Source organism: Coffea arabica, chromosome 5c (genome assembly GCF_036785885.1).
Source record: "Coffea arabica cultivar ET-39 chromosome 5c, Coffea Arabica ET-39 HiFi, whole genome shotgun sequence".
Lineage (NCBI taxonomy): Eukaryota > Viridiplantae > Streptophyta > Magnoliopsida > Gentianales > Rubiaceae > Coffea > Coffea arabica.
Genome location: NC_092319.1, coordinates 46077466 through 46092507, shown reverse-complemented (window position 1 = coordinate 46092507; position 15042 = coordinate 46077466). Strand labels below are relative to the sequence as shown.

Sequence of the window (15042 nt, the reverse complement as noted above, 5' to 3'; positions counted from 1 at the left end):
GGCAATTTTCATGCTTGCGTGTAAAAATTAGATAATGATTTCCAACACCCGCTACGTGGTGCGCGTGTAAGACAATCGTAGGATTTTCCTCATTGCTTGCATCGAGCATCTAAACTGTTCACTCAACCAGTGCCAGTTCTCCCCTCCTCCATCTGACGATTGCTTTTGGAATTCTGGGGGCTATTCAATAAGATAACTATTCGTAGTACATTTTCTTTACTGCAATGCTCTTGTCTCCCTGGTAAGGCTCCCCATCACTTGCCTCTGTATTTTCTGTCAAATTCTTGATGTGGGTTTTTGCAATTTCAATTCATAGCTTCCCAAGTTGCAATCTTTCATGATCTCCTGTCATGTTTCCTCCACTTTCCAGAATTTGCTTGCTAATTTAATCCCACATTGTGCATTTCAAGTTATAGAACTCCAAGTAGATTTTATGTGCTCTTTTCCCCGGCAAAATTGAGTGGTCTGGATGGTTTTAGTGCAATTACTGATACCTATTTATACAAATGCAGAAAATATTGGAAAACCAGTTTGGAAATTTGCTTTTCTGCTTGAAGATTATGGCTAACATATTAGCATGTGTGGTGACGGTATTAAATAGAATGTAAGTAGTTGAATACAACCTTTTCCCTGTTTTGTGTTTATTCAGATAATTAGGGACATTTACTTGGGAAAATAAAAAGTAGGTCTTGGTGGCGCTGAATATTGGTTGATATGAAGCTTAAATTGTCAAAAGATTCGTTTCCCATCTGAACTTGCTAATAAAGCTTTTCTCGTCACTGGTTTCTGTACTGTCATTTATGTTATGACGTAGCCAGATAGAGAAAATTTGTGCCCTGATGAATGTTTAGTTTATTAGTGACACAACATTGCTCTCAGGAAGCTCTCCACTCCTATTCACAAGGACAACAGTCTACTAGTACCAAATTCTGGTTATGCAGTTGAACACATACGAGCACGATCAAGCACAACAGTGTTGATTGTTGGTGTGTCTCGTGTGAAGAAGGTCTCTTCCTTGGTTACCTGTGTTAGTTCGTGCTTGGTGCCTTATCATTGTAGAAGTTTTCCGGCCAGCATTAGTATTGCGGAGACATTTCACGTTGTGGATTCTTGTCAAAAAAACTGTTCTAGTTTATTAAAGGACCAACCTTTAACTGAAGATACTCGACAGGATAATCTTTCCAATCTGGCAAAGAATTCTAACTCTGAGAATGAAAGGGAAATGCAAAGAAGAAAAAGGATTGGACTAGCAAATAAAGGAAAAGTCCCATGGAACAAAGGCAGAAAACACAGTGAAGGTACCATGTTTAACTCCTTGACAGCATTAGAAATATTTCTCCTTCAAGCTTTTGTCACTCTAAATTCTCTTACTACATATGCAGAGACACGGGAGATAATCAGCCGAAGGACAAAAGAAGCCTTGAGAGATCCCAAGGTGAAGTCGTGTAAGAACCTACTAATTTAGAAAATATTTATTACTTCATGATTACAGTCTGCCAATAAAGTATGTGTTTGACATCAGATGGCTGCTCCTCTGGTCATACTGTTACATTTTGCACTAACTCTTCCCGTATATTATTAGCAGCAAAGGTCCGTGAAACCACATTCTTTTACTGCTATAATTTTCTGTAACATTTTCCTTCTCTGTAAAAATTATCAGGTAAGAGCGAAGATGTCTGAATGCCCTCGCTCGCTTAGGTACTTTCTATTTTCTCTCTCTCTCTAAATAGTCAATTTGCTTTTTTGATACTTATGCAGTATATTTGCTTTTTTTTTCTCTTCTTTAAATTTAAAATGCAGATTATACAAGTATGAAATTTGTTGTGCATTATTCCCAAACTTGTAGTCCAATATAGTCAGGAGCTGCTAAAATCCTGGAACACTACTTCAGGTGAATAGTCATTAGGCACCAGTATTGTGCTTTCTTGTCTTTGACTGGATTAAAGATGTAATTCTTTTGTTATCCGGTGGTTGACAAACTTTCTTCTTAATTTAACATGTGGCTACATATAAGAGCTAGAACCTGCCATAGAAAGATTGTGAATGGCCTATAGCTGCAGTTGACTCACCCAAGAGAACTAATTGAATGTATGGTGCAACTTTGCATGATTTATATTCAGCTTAACATGTTCTAGTGCCTACAATTTTATGTAAGATCCACTGCCAAGATATTTCATAACTTAGACCTTTTGAATTGAGATGCATCATTCACATCACAAATACTTTGTTTCTCCATTTTTCAATTACCCTGTTTTTCCTTGTATTTGACCCCAAAATTCACCCTTTTCATACACAGCATGAGCTCTCTAACTGTTTGTACCATTGCATGGATGCTTGACATACCATGTTCAACATTGACACTTAAGACTCTTGAGCTTGGGAGATTTAGAACTAAAGTGTTATTCTGTTTTGCAGTAATCAGACTAAGACAAGAATAAGCAGGTCACTGCAGAAGCTGTGGGGACAACGTTTGAAATGGAAAAGGTCAGAGGAAAAACTTTTGCAGTTATGGGCTGAAAGCATTGCTAGAGTTGCTAAGACAGGGGGTAGTGACCAACAAGAACTAGATTGGGATAGCTACGAGAAGATGAAAAGAGCAATAGCTCTCCAACATCTTGAGCGTGCAGCACAAATGGCAAAGGAAAAGGAAATGGCACATGTACTAGCAGAAAGAGCAGCAAAGGAAAGAGATGAAAGAAAGAAAATACTTGCTCAAAGGAAAAGGGAACTAGCGCAGAAGGCAAAAGTTAGAAAAAGGAAAAGGTCAAAGGAAGAGAGAGAAGAATTTGCTGCCAATCAAGAATCTAAATTGAAGGCAAAACTGACGAAGGTACAAACCTTTGAAACCCCACGTGAATGAAGCTAGATATAGTTTTAATTTTGTTCTCTAGACATGAATTTGCCAAAAATAAATGACAATTCGTTTGCACTTTAGGTTTTGAAAAGGACACCACTCTATGCCTTCGTACGGTGCTCATGTTTTAGTTACTGATACATTTTGCTGTTTAGAAGAATTTAAATGAGGGGTTCATAATTTAGTACATATGTTGCATTTAGGAGCAGATTATTTGTACTGATTTGTTTCCTTTGAAGAGGACCCATGCTTTGGAGTTACCTATGATGAACTCTCTAGTTGGGTTGTATCAAATTTCAGTCAGAACTGGATGCTGTTGTCTGTACTCTTTTTCTTTTTGTTTCAAATCTTAGATCGTGTTATCAGTGTAGTGGTTCATAGAGGTTGTTTTGGCTGTTTTCAGATCCACAAACTGAAACCTGCTAGCAGTCATTTCAGCAGTCATCACCAACGAACCTGGAAGAACGTGGATGTAGGAAAGTTGGATGCATTGTTCACAAGAACAGAACAACACCAAGTCTCTCTAGCGGATCAAATCCGTCTAGCCAAGATCAAAAGAGCTGAATCTGCAACTCAAGACAACTCCGAAATTAATTCCTGGTTACAGACCAAAGCAGAGGGTTGGTAGAATAAACTAAGATCCTAATCAGTCAATGAGAATGGAGCACTTTACGCATTATAAATATGATCTTTAGCTCAATATATGAATGTTGTCATTCTCCAATAAGTGAACATGAAAATGAAATAGATTACTGTAATCTTTTAGAATTCTGCTTTGTAACCGACAATTCTCATTCTGAATTAGGGGTTAGAGTGCGTTATATTCCTGGCTGACTCATTTCCATGTCCCAACCCGCTCCCTATTTTTGCTCCATTTGATTTGTTCCCGCCGCTCTCCCTATTTTTCTCCATATTTCTCAGAGAAGCAGGAACTGCGAGCAGTTAAATTACTGAATTAAGGTGGTAAAGAAATCGACAAAGAAGGGGAACTCATTTCCATTGTCAATGTTTAACTCTGTTTTTACTAACTTTTAATATAACCTAAGATAGAGGAGACATGGACACGTCACTGGTTTAACATCCTCTCTCCACCAGTAACCTCTCCATTGATATACAGAACTCTCGTGAACAGCTGGTAAGCCATGTTGGACAAGTATGCAGATAGCTTAGCGCTTCAGTAACATTTTGCGCTGTATTTCGAATTTCAGATCATGATGAGAAACTAATATTGGTTAAACAAGCATGATAGGCTAACAAGTTTCACCTGAGCTCCCACGGACATGAAAAATACAGGTTTGGGTAACTTGCCTGCCAATGATATACCAATTGTACATCACATTCAAGGCAGCAGGAGCAAAATATTCTTGCCACTCTCCTCCCAACTGTTAAACCACTTCCATTCAACCAAAAATAAACATATCACCAAACTAAACATCATCTCACTGGTTACCATATAAGCTTAGGCTTTCAAGACAAAATCCTAAAGATAACAAATTTCATTTACATCCACAGTCTGCTTATTGATAGTTTTGAGGCGGTGGAATATCCCTTCCAGGCATGTTCTGGTTCTGGTAAGGATTTCCACCAGCCACGTTTGGTGCATAATTGTTCTGATTCGGCCCAGGACCAGGTTGATAAGGTGCTCCTCCACTCTTCGGTGCATTATCATATTGGAAATTTTCTGCATTGTTTGGCACACCTCCCATGTTGTGCTGATTTCCGCCCATATAGCTTGATGGGGGCTGTTGTCCCCCATAGTTTGGTGGCTGTTGTCCCCCATAGTGTGGTGGCTGCTGTCCCATGTTGTAGTTTGGTGGCTGTTGTCCCATGTTGTAGGATGGTGGCTGTTGTCCCATGTTGTAGTTTGACGGTTGCTGTCCCATGTAGCCCGGTGCTTGTTGTCCTCCCATGTTATTGGATGGCATGCCACCGAGGTTGTTGGGTGGCATGCCACCCCTATTGGGTGCACCACCTCCCATGTTATTGGGGGGTATGTCCCCTGTATTGGTGGGACCAAAGTTCCTAGGCCCTCCAGGCCCCCCTTGGCCCATGTTTCTTCTCTCAAAGTTTCTGCTACGGTCATGGTTGCGTGGTCTGTCATTGCGTCTATTTCGCTCATTTGCCCGAGCATTGTTTCTCACCCACTCCTCATGATACTTGGGGTCATATGGAACAGCCTGACCATTAATGAAAGGTTCCCCTGCAATATCCAGTAGCATTGGCAGTTTAACATTATAAACAGGTAAACATTAATGTAACAGGCAAACCAGGATGCAGCATGAATGGACAAGGTAACAGATCATGCAGATGCTCAATGAGTCCGAAGCATCGTAGCAGTTGGATGGTAAATGGTTAAAAATATGTTTCAGAAACCAAGCAAGCAAGCTTGAATCAGAAGAGCAAAGTATCCCAAACTCACAAATCATCAAAATCATAGTAGCAGGACATATGTAGGTGAAATGAAATAGAAACCAAGAAAACAAGTTGGGACTGCTGAATTGTCACATCACAGCAGAGCAGTATCAAACAGCTGGAGCAAACTTGCTGTCACAAGGAACTAAATTTGCAAATAACACTAGAAGAAAAGCACATATATAACTTGAATAGATCGAACCATGCATGCCAAAAGTAATCATAGGGAAGTAACTCTTGAATAGATCAAACCAACTAGCAGAGAAAGTCTAAGTATAGCAGTCACTTCAAATAATTGTTTTCCAAACTACTAGTAAATGTAAAAGGTAAAATTAAAAGAAACCAGATAAGAAAATAGTTTAAGGAAAGAAAATAGAAAAGAAAATCATTCCCTCACAAGTCAGTTAATTCAATAACATAATAATCAACCAAACTGCCAAAAGAACAAAGTTTCACTGTTGAAGATTCAAATGGCTCAGCAACCAAACACAGACACTAGTACCTCCATAATCCTTGTTCCTAACGTCCAAGTAAGAATCTGGAAGGACCCAGCGGACACGAGGCAGTTCTACACATGAACAAAAGAAAGAAAATGCTTAGGAATTAGATTCTTTCTCAAATTTTGGCAACAAAATTGCTAAGGATACCATATTCATCAAAGCTTAACAAGAAGCCACATAATTCAGTTACCTTTCATCTTATAAGAAAGCTCTTCAGACACAAGGGCTCCAAATGCAAAGTAGTGTCTAGTGGAGACTGAATAGATCTTCATTCTTGCTTCCTCCTCACTGTAACAACAAGTGCAAGTAAATAACCACCAAAATGAAATGCTAGCCAATTGAAAATTCAATTATTTCCAATTGTACCAATCACTGAAATACCATATGAGGGTAGATTTGCTCAATCCACAAACAGATACCCGAAAACAGAAGCGTATCTAACACAGACAATGGGCTTGTTTGAATGAATTTTCAGATAATCACACAGACCAAGATATTCTATGGGCCACATAGGTTGGTGGCACATACACCAAAAAGCATAGGCACTCCTACACACTAATCCATGTGGCACAAACCTAAGGACACTCCTCAATGAGGGCAACCTAGTCTAGGATTATCCCATAAAACATAGTAGAAATTTCACTATCATCAGTGTTCTAGAGCAGTTCCTCATTTTTTAAATGTTAGTTGCAATTTTTTAATGGCTAAACAGATACACATTATCAGTCAGAAATTTGTACAACAGTAAAGAAGAACAGGCCACGTTACTGGGAAAAAGAAAGATAATAAGCCCCAAAAGTATGTGTCTAATTTAGCATTACAAACAGCAAGTAAGAACTACACCACCCTTCAGTCAATGTCCCTTGGACTCCATACTCCAGAAATGCCCATCGGATGAAAAAATTTCACAATCAATGTCATCAGAACTTCAGAGTCAAGTGTCTCCAAACATCTTAAGCAATTAAACAAAGACAACCAACCGAAATCATTTCCAATCCTAGTTTCTCCTGAAAAACATCACTTTTAATTGTCCATGGCTCATCGGAAACAATAAAGTCAAAAATTTTCCTAAACTAATAGCTATAACTCTCCTACTTTAAATTTCCGACGACATGCAAAAAGGGATAATAGACCTCGTCGTTCATATTAAATATAAAATGACGCTTATGAGAATCCATTACTATTAATTTAATATAATATATAATAGGAGGCAACTTTATGCTAAAAAAGAGAAAAAAAAAACAGAAGTATATGCTTTAGGTCAACATACATCTATGGAGTTTTGAAAAATCTAAACATCTCAGACCTAGATATAGAGGTAGGAGTTTCTCGAAAATCTACTAATAAAATAAATACTATCTATCAAACACTCACAAACTAATACTAACTTCAGTTAAACGAAAAAAAAAATTAACAAACAAGTAATTCAATTCAGAAAATTCTCGTCACAAACCTTCCAACAACTTCTGCTAGGGTTTTGATATAGCTATCGATGATCTCATCTCTGGTGGGATCCCCTTCAGGCTTCTCCATAACCACAAGCCAGTGTTCAAAATCACATCCATCAAGCAAAATCGTCTCTTTAGGTGGGCGATTGGACCAGTTAGGGTTTGGGTCGTTGAGAGACGACGATGTGTGACGAGTCGCAAAACCTCGAAGGCCAGTCGCGACAGAGGTGCTGCTGCGGAGGCTGCTCGCGACGGCAACGAGAGGGCGGAGACGGAGAAGGGAGAAGGAGGAAGCAGTAGTGGACAGAGATTGCGAAGGTTTAGATAGAGAAAGTGAAGCGAAGGACCGAGAGAAGAAGGAAGTTAGGGTTTGTTTGGTGGGAGTGAGTAGAGACGACCGAGTGAAGAACCGAGTCGCCATTTCTGTAGAAGCCCTCAACTCAGCGGAAACGAAGAGAGTGAGATAAGGAGAAAGGGGTATGAGAAGGGGAAACGAGGGTTTAGGGTTTTGTTATTTATATAGAGCGAGAATTCTCAGATTGCCCCTGGACTTTGACAAAATGACATAAATATCTTCTTTTTTTTATTTCTCTTTCTGTTGCTTTTGTTTACACGTGTGAGTTGAAAAGTTCTTGAAAGTTTTCCCAAATTAAAAATGACTTTCTATTTTCACAACACAATTAGAATTTAGAAGTATGACATCTGAGGTAAAAAAATAATTAAAAAATATGCTCGCGAAAAGTTCTAAATATTTTTTTTTAGACTAAAATAGCAATCCAACCAAGATATAAATTAGATTTTTTGGATCAGCCCCAATTGGCTCTGTTACAAGTAAATAGACACTACTCACAAGTCATTAACCTTCCCCATCAGGTGAATACTCATCCCTCTCAAGCCACAAGACAATAATAAGGAAGACAATTAGACAGATATCAACAACATCAGCAGCTTGCTTGGGAGGGAGGGAGAACAAATGGACGGGAAACATTAGCTGGGAGTATAATGCGTTGCTTGTCACTCAAAAGTCTACAATAACACAAGAATCATTATCATCCAATGCAGGGGCCAGAGCTTACACCATCCATTTCAAGCAACAAGCCAAGTTTAGTAGTCTACTACTGGAAATCATTCACAAACTCAGACAAGATTGTCATCAGTAAACGTCTAATATATACCCAGAAGTCCTTCAAAAATTACAATTGTAGCGCAAAGGATAACGTCGATGCAACATCCTTTGGAGCCATCTCCTACGCGGTTCTGCTGGCAAACATATAAAACACTCTCTCTCACCATCATCCTTGAGTAGTTCAAAAGCATCTAGGTACATTTCGCTGGATTGTGGAATATCTTCCATTTCATTCAGGCACCTTAGAGCAGCAGCAATGGAGTAATCAGGAGCAGTAACAGCTAAACTAGATTTGATGGAACTACCGTTTGGCATCCTTTCAGTTGTGAGATCAACAAGTTTACTTACACAGGCACGCAACTCAGTCATCCATGAATCTCCTCTCGATTGACGTTTTAAAGCAGATTGTTGAGGATATTTGACACTCACAGGTGGTGACGGTTGGCCTACATAATCATCCTCCAAGACTTCACGGGTTTGACGTTCAAGATCTTCTAAACCCGCTGATAACAACTCATCCCGCATATCAACAGATTCATGCCCAGCCTGGTCCAATCCTTGGTTAAATTTCCACGACGTCATGTTATTTCTTGGCTCTGAGCTCCCTCTCATATAATTTAAAATGGTTGGCGGCCTATCTTTCTTCCCTCTATTATACACGGGACATATTCCTTCTGTTATGTGACGAAGCAGATGGGTTGTCCCACTTCTACTCGAACATGTAAAGAGCTTGTTGCAATGATTGCACTGGCATTTTTCATACGTTCCATCCTCCTTTATGAGTTTGGTGAAATGCTCCCAAGCTTTAGATCTTAACTTTACTTCTCTTTTCCGTTTTTCTCCAGTGCTTGCTTCAGATAGGTCGTTGACATCCACAGAGAGCTCATTATTTGCATCTGACATCTAATTGAAAGAATTCAACAAATCACAAATATAGTTTAAGATGTTCAGTAGAACCACTGAACAAGAAAGAAGTGAAGCAGCTTAATGTCCATGCCAGTACGCTTGTAGTATATGATACCTTAACTTCACACAGTCCTTTAAAATGCAAACATATAGCCTGGCTTTGATGAGTTGATCCAAAAAGAAACCAGGTTTCTGATGCATGTTGTGACCAACTAACTAGTAAGGCCAACCACCATGTTTTGACCAAACTCAGCCCGGAATAGAATGCACAATGTCGAAGCATTTTCACTTTCTGTTTTAACATCAGCACAAAAGCAATCTTTTTAATCTAGGACGTTACTGGACGTATAAATTGCAGAGATCCCTTTTGTGATAACTACGTGGTTAACAGTCGTGGGCATGCAAATTTCTGTTGAGTTAAGACTAGCATAACTACATATAGACCATATAACACACTTCAGCAAGTTATGGTTAAAATCTATTTCAACATGATAACCTATGATTTGTCTTCAACTTGACATTCTATAAGCTATACAAAGACATTCCAAAAAAGGCATAAAAGAAAGAAAGAAATCCTCTCATTTTTCATTTTTCTTCTATTCTAAGACTGTACAGCTGCAATTATCCTAACCTGCAGAACACAGAAACTAAAGGCTACCACAAAATAAGCTAGACCATAAATAAATAAAGTGGGACAAAAGGAGCTATCTTTTCTGATTTTTAAGGTGATCATGCTTAGAAGGATGAGCAATCAGCAGCAAAAAGTTGCCCTAATTTTTCTTCAACAATAGTGATTGCATGATAAAAGATTGCCGAACATTTGAACAAAATAAAGAAATTGAAACAAAATAAAGCTCGACCGAAGCTAAAAATGAAAGGCGAAGCACTTGCCGGAGTAGGAGGAGAAGCCACCGCAGCAGCCTGCCGCCACCGAGGTCAATCCGGGAGAACTGGTACAGATACGTTGGGTGGTAGCAAATGCTAACGATTAAACTAGAATCTGGAAACCCTAGTTGAAGATCATTGATTGGAACGGGCCCATTTTGGGCTGAAATGAGTTGCTGTGACATGATTTTGTGGGCCTAATTCCAAGTTCGGGCTTCAAAACCATCGTTGGAATCGGCCCGGCTCGCCCAAACATTCTTTTCTTCTCGTCCATCCTTTTTATTTTCTTCCTCCCATTCTGTCGGCCCAATAATGCAACATCAGATCACGCTAGCAATCAGCTTAGAGCCGTGAGCTGTAGCAGTGCCTGGAACCACGACTTCAGTCACACTAGCGTGTAGGAAAGGGAAGAGTCTTGAATCTTTTGATTAGGCCTCACGCCTTCGGCCAATAGTAAAGCTGTAAAAGTAAGAGGAATTGCCTTTGAGTAATTTAATCAATTTGTAATCTTCTCTGCATGTCATGCAAAACCCAAACGTTTATTGGTTTTAGAATTGAGTTTTTTGCCAAAATAACACTCTTGCTAAAAAATATTCGCAATGTGATTCACTTTCAAAATTTATTCCCATAATGATGTTATTATTGACATCTAGTTATCTTGATTGCTATATAAGATAACAAGAAAGGAAAGTTCTAATGTAGTTTATAGTTTCCAACATAAACTAAAAATTTTAAATTTTTTTATTATAAAGGCACAAGAAGATTGCATAACTTTTATAATTTCCTTATAATTACTTAAAATAATTTCTACCATTATTGACCTTGCTATTATTGGTCTTTGATTTTTTTTTAAATGTATCAAACCTATTGCATATATTTTTTCAAAAAATAAATCTTAAAAATACAAAAATTGCAACGAAAATTGTAAGCAATTACAAAAACTTCAAGGTTGTCATATTTGTTATGTTATCCTTCCTACTCGTTGAAAAGACTAGAGAATAATTTTCATTTGCCTTGAGATTATCGACTCGAGAAACATATTTTTTTAGACACTATTAATATAAATATTAGTTTCTTAGAATTCCATTTGACAAGAGAAAGATAACCAAAGAAAAAAATGCAGGAAGGTATAGAGAGAAAATTGGAGAAATGAAGGACGCATTTATCTCCATCGTGGCATATATGTAGCTTAAGTGACAGAAAAAAGATCATAAAGGTAATAAATTTTAAAATTAGGTTACTTTGGATATATGTTTTGGAAGAAAAGTATTTTGGCAATAAATTCTTTAGATTTAGAAATGCGATTTATATAAAAATATATATAGTTACCAATTACTTCAGGGAAATTGGAAATGCCATTTAAATTTAAAGCCGTGTTATGTGGCATGATCTGAATATGCTAGTGTATAAAAAATTTATCCAAAGATAGAAAGGGAAAGAAAAAAAAAATTGGTGATTTTTAAAGGGTAAAGCTTTCATTACCTTTGCATATGCTTAGGAAAAAGTTTATAGTAAAACTCTTCTTGGGCTTTTGTTAATGGCTAGTTCGTCTTGGCAAATTTTAAACCATAGGTTCGTAAGTTTTACCTAAGGGTAGACTAGAGTTTGGAAATGGTAAATAGGACTGCTAATGGACTCGAGCAGCATCATGGCCACAATGTCAATTTTCTAGGTGTAGCGTGCCACATTTTTATTCGGCCAATTCTTTTGCCAGACTTTTCTGAAAATTCCTAATAAGATTTGCTTTTATTTTTATTAAATAGAAAAAGAAAAAAAAAACTTCAAAAATTAAGTGACCAATATTCTTCACCTAAAATTAATTAAGTGATCACATTCTTCTCAGTTATTTCTAAAGCAGTAGCTTGAACAGAGAAATTAAAGTAGATCAAGTGACCATGTTCTTCATCTAAAAGGCCAGGTGTTTAGGAGAGTTGTGAAAGTCTGGGGAACTGCAGGAAGCACAAGAAATTTGCAGGTTTGTGAATATCTAAAAGGGTAGGTCAATCTCAATGTTTGGCATGGCAGAAGAGATGGGTTTGAATCATATGTTACAAGTTACTAATGTCTAACTATGGGCAAGAAAAAGGGCCAAAGACTACCAAACAAGGAATACCTTTTGCCAATTCTAGCATTAGTTGAGTGTAAATACGACGCTTAAAATATTGCAAAGCTAGCAGTTAGAGAAGATTTGATGAGACAACCAACAACAACCCTGCATGGTCAACTTATTGTTTACCTGCAAATGCAAAGACTCCAGGAGCAAAACTTGTTTTCTTTTCTCTCCTGCTTTAATTTCTAGTTTCTTTGATACTTTCCAAGTCTTCAAGCTACAACACTTTGCTTCTGATCAGAAGAAAGAAGAACAAGTTAAAGAACACAAATTTTTAACTCCAGTGCTGATTTTTGTTAAGCCTTTATACCAATAATAGAACTAACTTCTGGCTCCTAAGTTAACTTGTAAAGGAATATAAAGTTTGGTGCGTTAGCTCATCTTTCCTTGCTGCTTTCTTTACCAATGCCGCCTTCTTTCTAGCTTTCGCTTCCCCGCTCTCACTTCTGCTCTTTCCCTATGGAATTGCCTATCCGGACACCAGATTCTATTGGTCGGAGAGCTTCATACATCGTTGAGACCAAAAATCTGTCCTACAAACTTCTCAGTCCATGTAATGAGTTCAGTCTTTTATGTTGCAAGAATCCCAGGAAAGCTGCCAAGTTCATTTTGAAGGATGTAAATTGTGAAGCAAGGCCAGGGGAGATGACTGCAATAGCTGGCCCAAGTGGGGCAGGAAAAACTACACTTCTTGAAATCCTTGGTGGAGAAATATCACCAAGAAAGGTATCCGGAAAAGTATTGGTTAATGGTTGTTCAATACATCCAGAGTTTTTTCGCAGAATATGCGGGTTTGTCACCCAAGATGATGCACTGTTTCCATTGCTTTCTGTCGAAGAAACTCTCATGTATAGTGCTCTTCTTCGGCTATCAGGTGGGAAAAAGGAGGCCATCAGCAGAGTTAAAGTGCTGATAAAGGAACTTGGGCTGGACCATGTAGCTGGTTCCAAGATCGGGGAAGGATCAAATCATGGAATTTCAGGTGGCGAAAGGAGAAGAGTGTCAATTGGAGTTGAATTAGTTCATGATCCATCTGTCATTTTAATCGATGAACCAACTTCAGGGCTGGATTCAGCTTCTGCACTTCAGGTGATTACATTGCTCACACAAATAGCTAATAAAGAAGGTAAGACAGTTATCCTAACCATACATCAACCTGGATTCAGAATCTTGGAGTTGATCAATCGCCTTGTTTTGCTTTCAAATGGACATGTCGTCCATAATGGTTCATTAAAGCTTCTTGAACAGCGGCTTAAGGATTGTGGTTATTGCATTCCTCCACGCATCAATGTGCTTGAATTTGCCATTGAAGTCCCAAGCTGTATCTTAATACAAAGTTCAGAACAAGCTTCCAAATCTCTTGATGGCTCATTCTTTCCCCAGGATATGGTTGTAACTGAAGGAAGGTACAATAAAGATGATAGTTGTGTGAGAAATTTAAACAACTTTGGGGTCAAGCGCCTTTCCTGCTCAAATTCTCACTTGGAGGAGATTTTCATCCTTGGAGAAAGGTTTTGCAAAAACATATTCAGAACGAAACAACTCTTTGCAGCACGGATAATGCAAGCGTTGACAGCAGGACTCATAATTGGGACCATTTTCATGAATGTCAGAAATGATCAAAGGCAGATTGCCTTACAAACTCGGATAGGATTTTTTGCTTTCACTCTAACCTTCTTACTATCTTCCACAACTGAAGGCCTACCAATTTTCTTGCAAGAGCGAAGAATTTTTATGAGAGAAACTACAAGAGGAGCATATAGGGTATCTTCTTATGTTATTTCAAACACCATTGTCTTCCTTCCTTTTCTTTTAATGGTTGGTCTTCTCTACACAACCCCAGTTTACTGGCTAGTTGGTCTGCGGCAAAACATTGATGGCTTCCTCTACTTTGCCTTGGTGGTTTGGATGGTTGTGTTGATGTCAAATGCCTTGACAGCATGCTTCAGTGCACTGGTCCCAAATTTCATCATGGGAACATCTATTATTGCAGGATTAATGGGGTCTTTCTTTCTTTTTTCTGGGTATTTTATCTCAAAGGAGAATATACCCAATTATTGGATCTTTATGCACTATATAAGCTTGTTTAAATACCCATTTGAATGCTTTATGATAAACGAGTATGGAGGGAAAGGAGGGAGAAGATGCTTAGAACGTGAAAGAGGGGAATGCAGTTTATATGCATATGAATTCCTGAGACAACAAGGTCTGCAAGAGTCGCATAAGTGGAGCAATTTATTGATCATGTTGGCTTTTGTCATCGGCTATAGAGTTCTATGTTTTCTGATCTTGTGGTGCAAATGTTACAGATCCAGAAACTAGGCCTTTTGCATTTCCTAAATGAATGTTTGTAGGAATCATATATTGTTTCGATAGAGTTCAATAATTTATGCACAGATAATTTCATTGTTCATGTTTTTACCAGAAATTTTCTGAGATATTGTAAGTTTAGCATACCACAACAGCTCCCTTTTAGCATATGGGAAAAGTATATAATAAACTTGAGACTGGATTGTTGGCTACTTCAAACAACTCATACTGGTAACCATTAAAGAGGAAGTGTTTAGCAGAAAAGGAGATCATAAATTTTATAACAGCAGCTGTCCCAATATGATGTGATCCGAATATCATCTGAAACCTTAAAAGATGAATTTACTCTAAACAGAGTGAAGAGTTTGCAAGTTTCCTGATTTTCATTTTAATAATCACAGCAAAAGAACTGAAATTAATGCAAGTTCATGTCCAGCGGTTACAGCAAAAGAACTGAATGTACTCTAACAGAGAAACAAAGGCAAACCAAG

At 38.1% G+C, this 15042-nt stretch overlaps 4 protein-coding genes across 5 annotated transcripts; 2 read left to right on the top strand and 2 right to left on the bottom strand.

The window, feature by feature from the left end:
• Positions 1-69: 69 nt before the first annotated feature.
• LOC113691039 (uncharacterized) lies at positions 70-3692 on the top strand. Of its 2 annotated transcripts, XM_027209210.2 has the most exons (7): positions 70-241; positions 513-604; positions 880-1298; positions 1383-1435; positions 1661-1698; positions 2416-2830; positions 3258-3692. In XM_027209210.2, exons 2-7 carry the CDS (start codon positions 561-563, stop codon positions 3480-3482), a joined length of 1194 nt encoding a protein of 397 aa, XP_027065011.2. In that variant the 5' UTR covers positions 70-241; positions 513-560; the 3' UTR covers positions 3483-3692. The 2 variants fall into 2 exon arrangements, with proteins under 2 accessions (XP_027065011.2, XP_027065012.2); XM_027209211.2 differs by lacking the exon at positions 513-604 and having other exon boundaries at positions 78-241.
• A 533-nt stretch (positions 3693-4225) lies between these two features.
• Positions 4226-7714, bottom strand: LOC113690330 (multiple organellar RNA editing factor 8, chloroplastic/mitochondrial-like). The gene is made up of 4 exons (XM_027208175.2): positions 7220-7714; positions 5957-6054; positions 5769-5834; positions 4226-5054 (listed from the first exon to the last, which is right to left on the bottom strand). The coding sequence occupies exons 1-4, from the start codon at positions 7633-7635 to the stop codon at positions 4372-4374; spliced, it is 1263 nt and encodes a 420-aa protein (XP_027063976.2). The 5' UTR covers positions 7636-7714; the 3' UTR covers positions 4226-4371.
• Positions 7715-8241: 527 nt separating this feature from the next.
• Positions 8242-10419, bottom strand: LOC140007834 (uncharacterized). Its single transcript, XM_072051252.1, has 2 exons — positions 10138-10419; positions 8242-9243 (listed from the first exon to the last, which is right to left on the bottom strand). Exon 2 carries the CDS (start codon positions 9241-9243, stop codon positions 8401-8403), a length of 843 nt encoding a protein of 280 aa, XP_071907353.1. The 5' UTR covers positions 10138-10419; the 3' UTR covers positions 8242-8400.
• A 2281-nt stretch (positions 10420-12700) lies between these two features.
• Positions 12701-14670, top strand: LOC140007551 (ABC transporter G family member 10-like). The gene has a single exon (XM_072050224.1). It carries the CDS (start codon positions 12701-12703, stop codon positions 14561-14563), a length of 1863 nt encoding a protein of 620 aa, XP_071906325.1. The 3' UTR covers positions 14564-14670.
• The last annotated feature ends 372 nt before the right edge of the window (positions 14671-15042 follow it).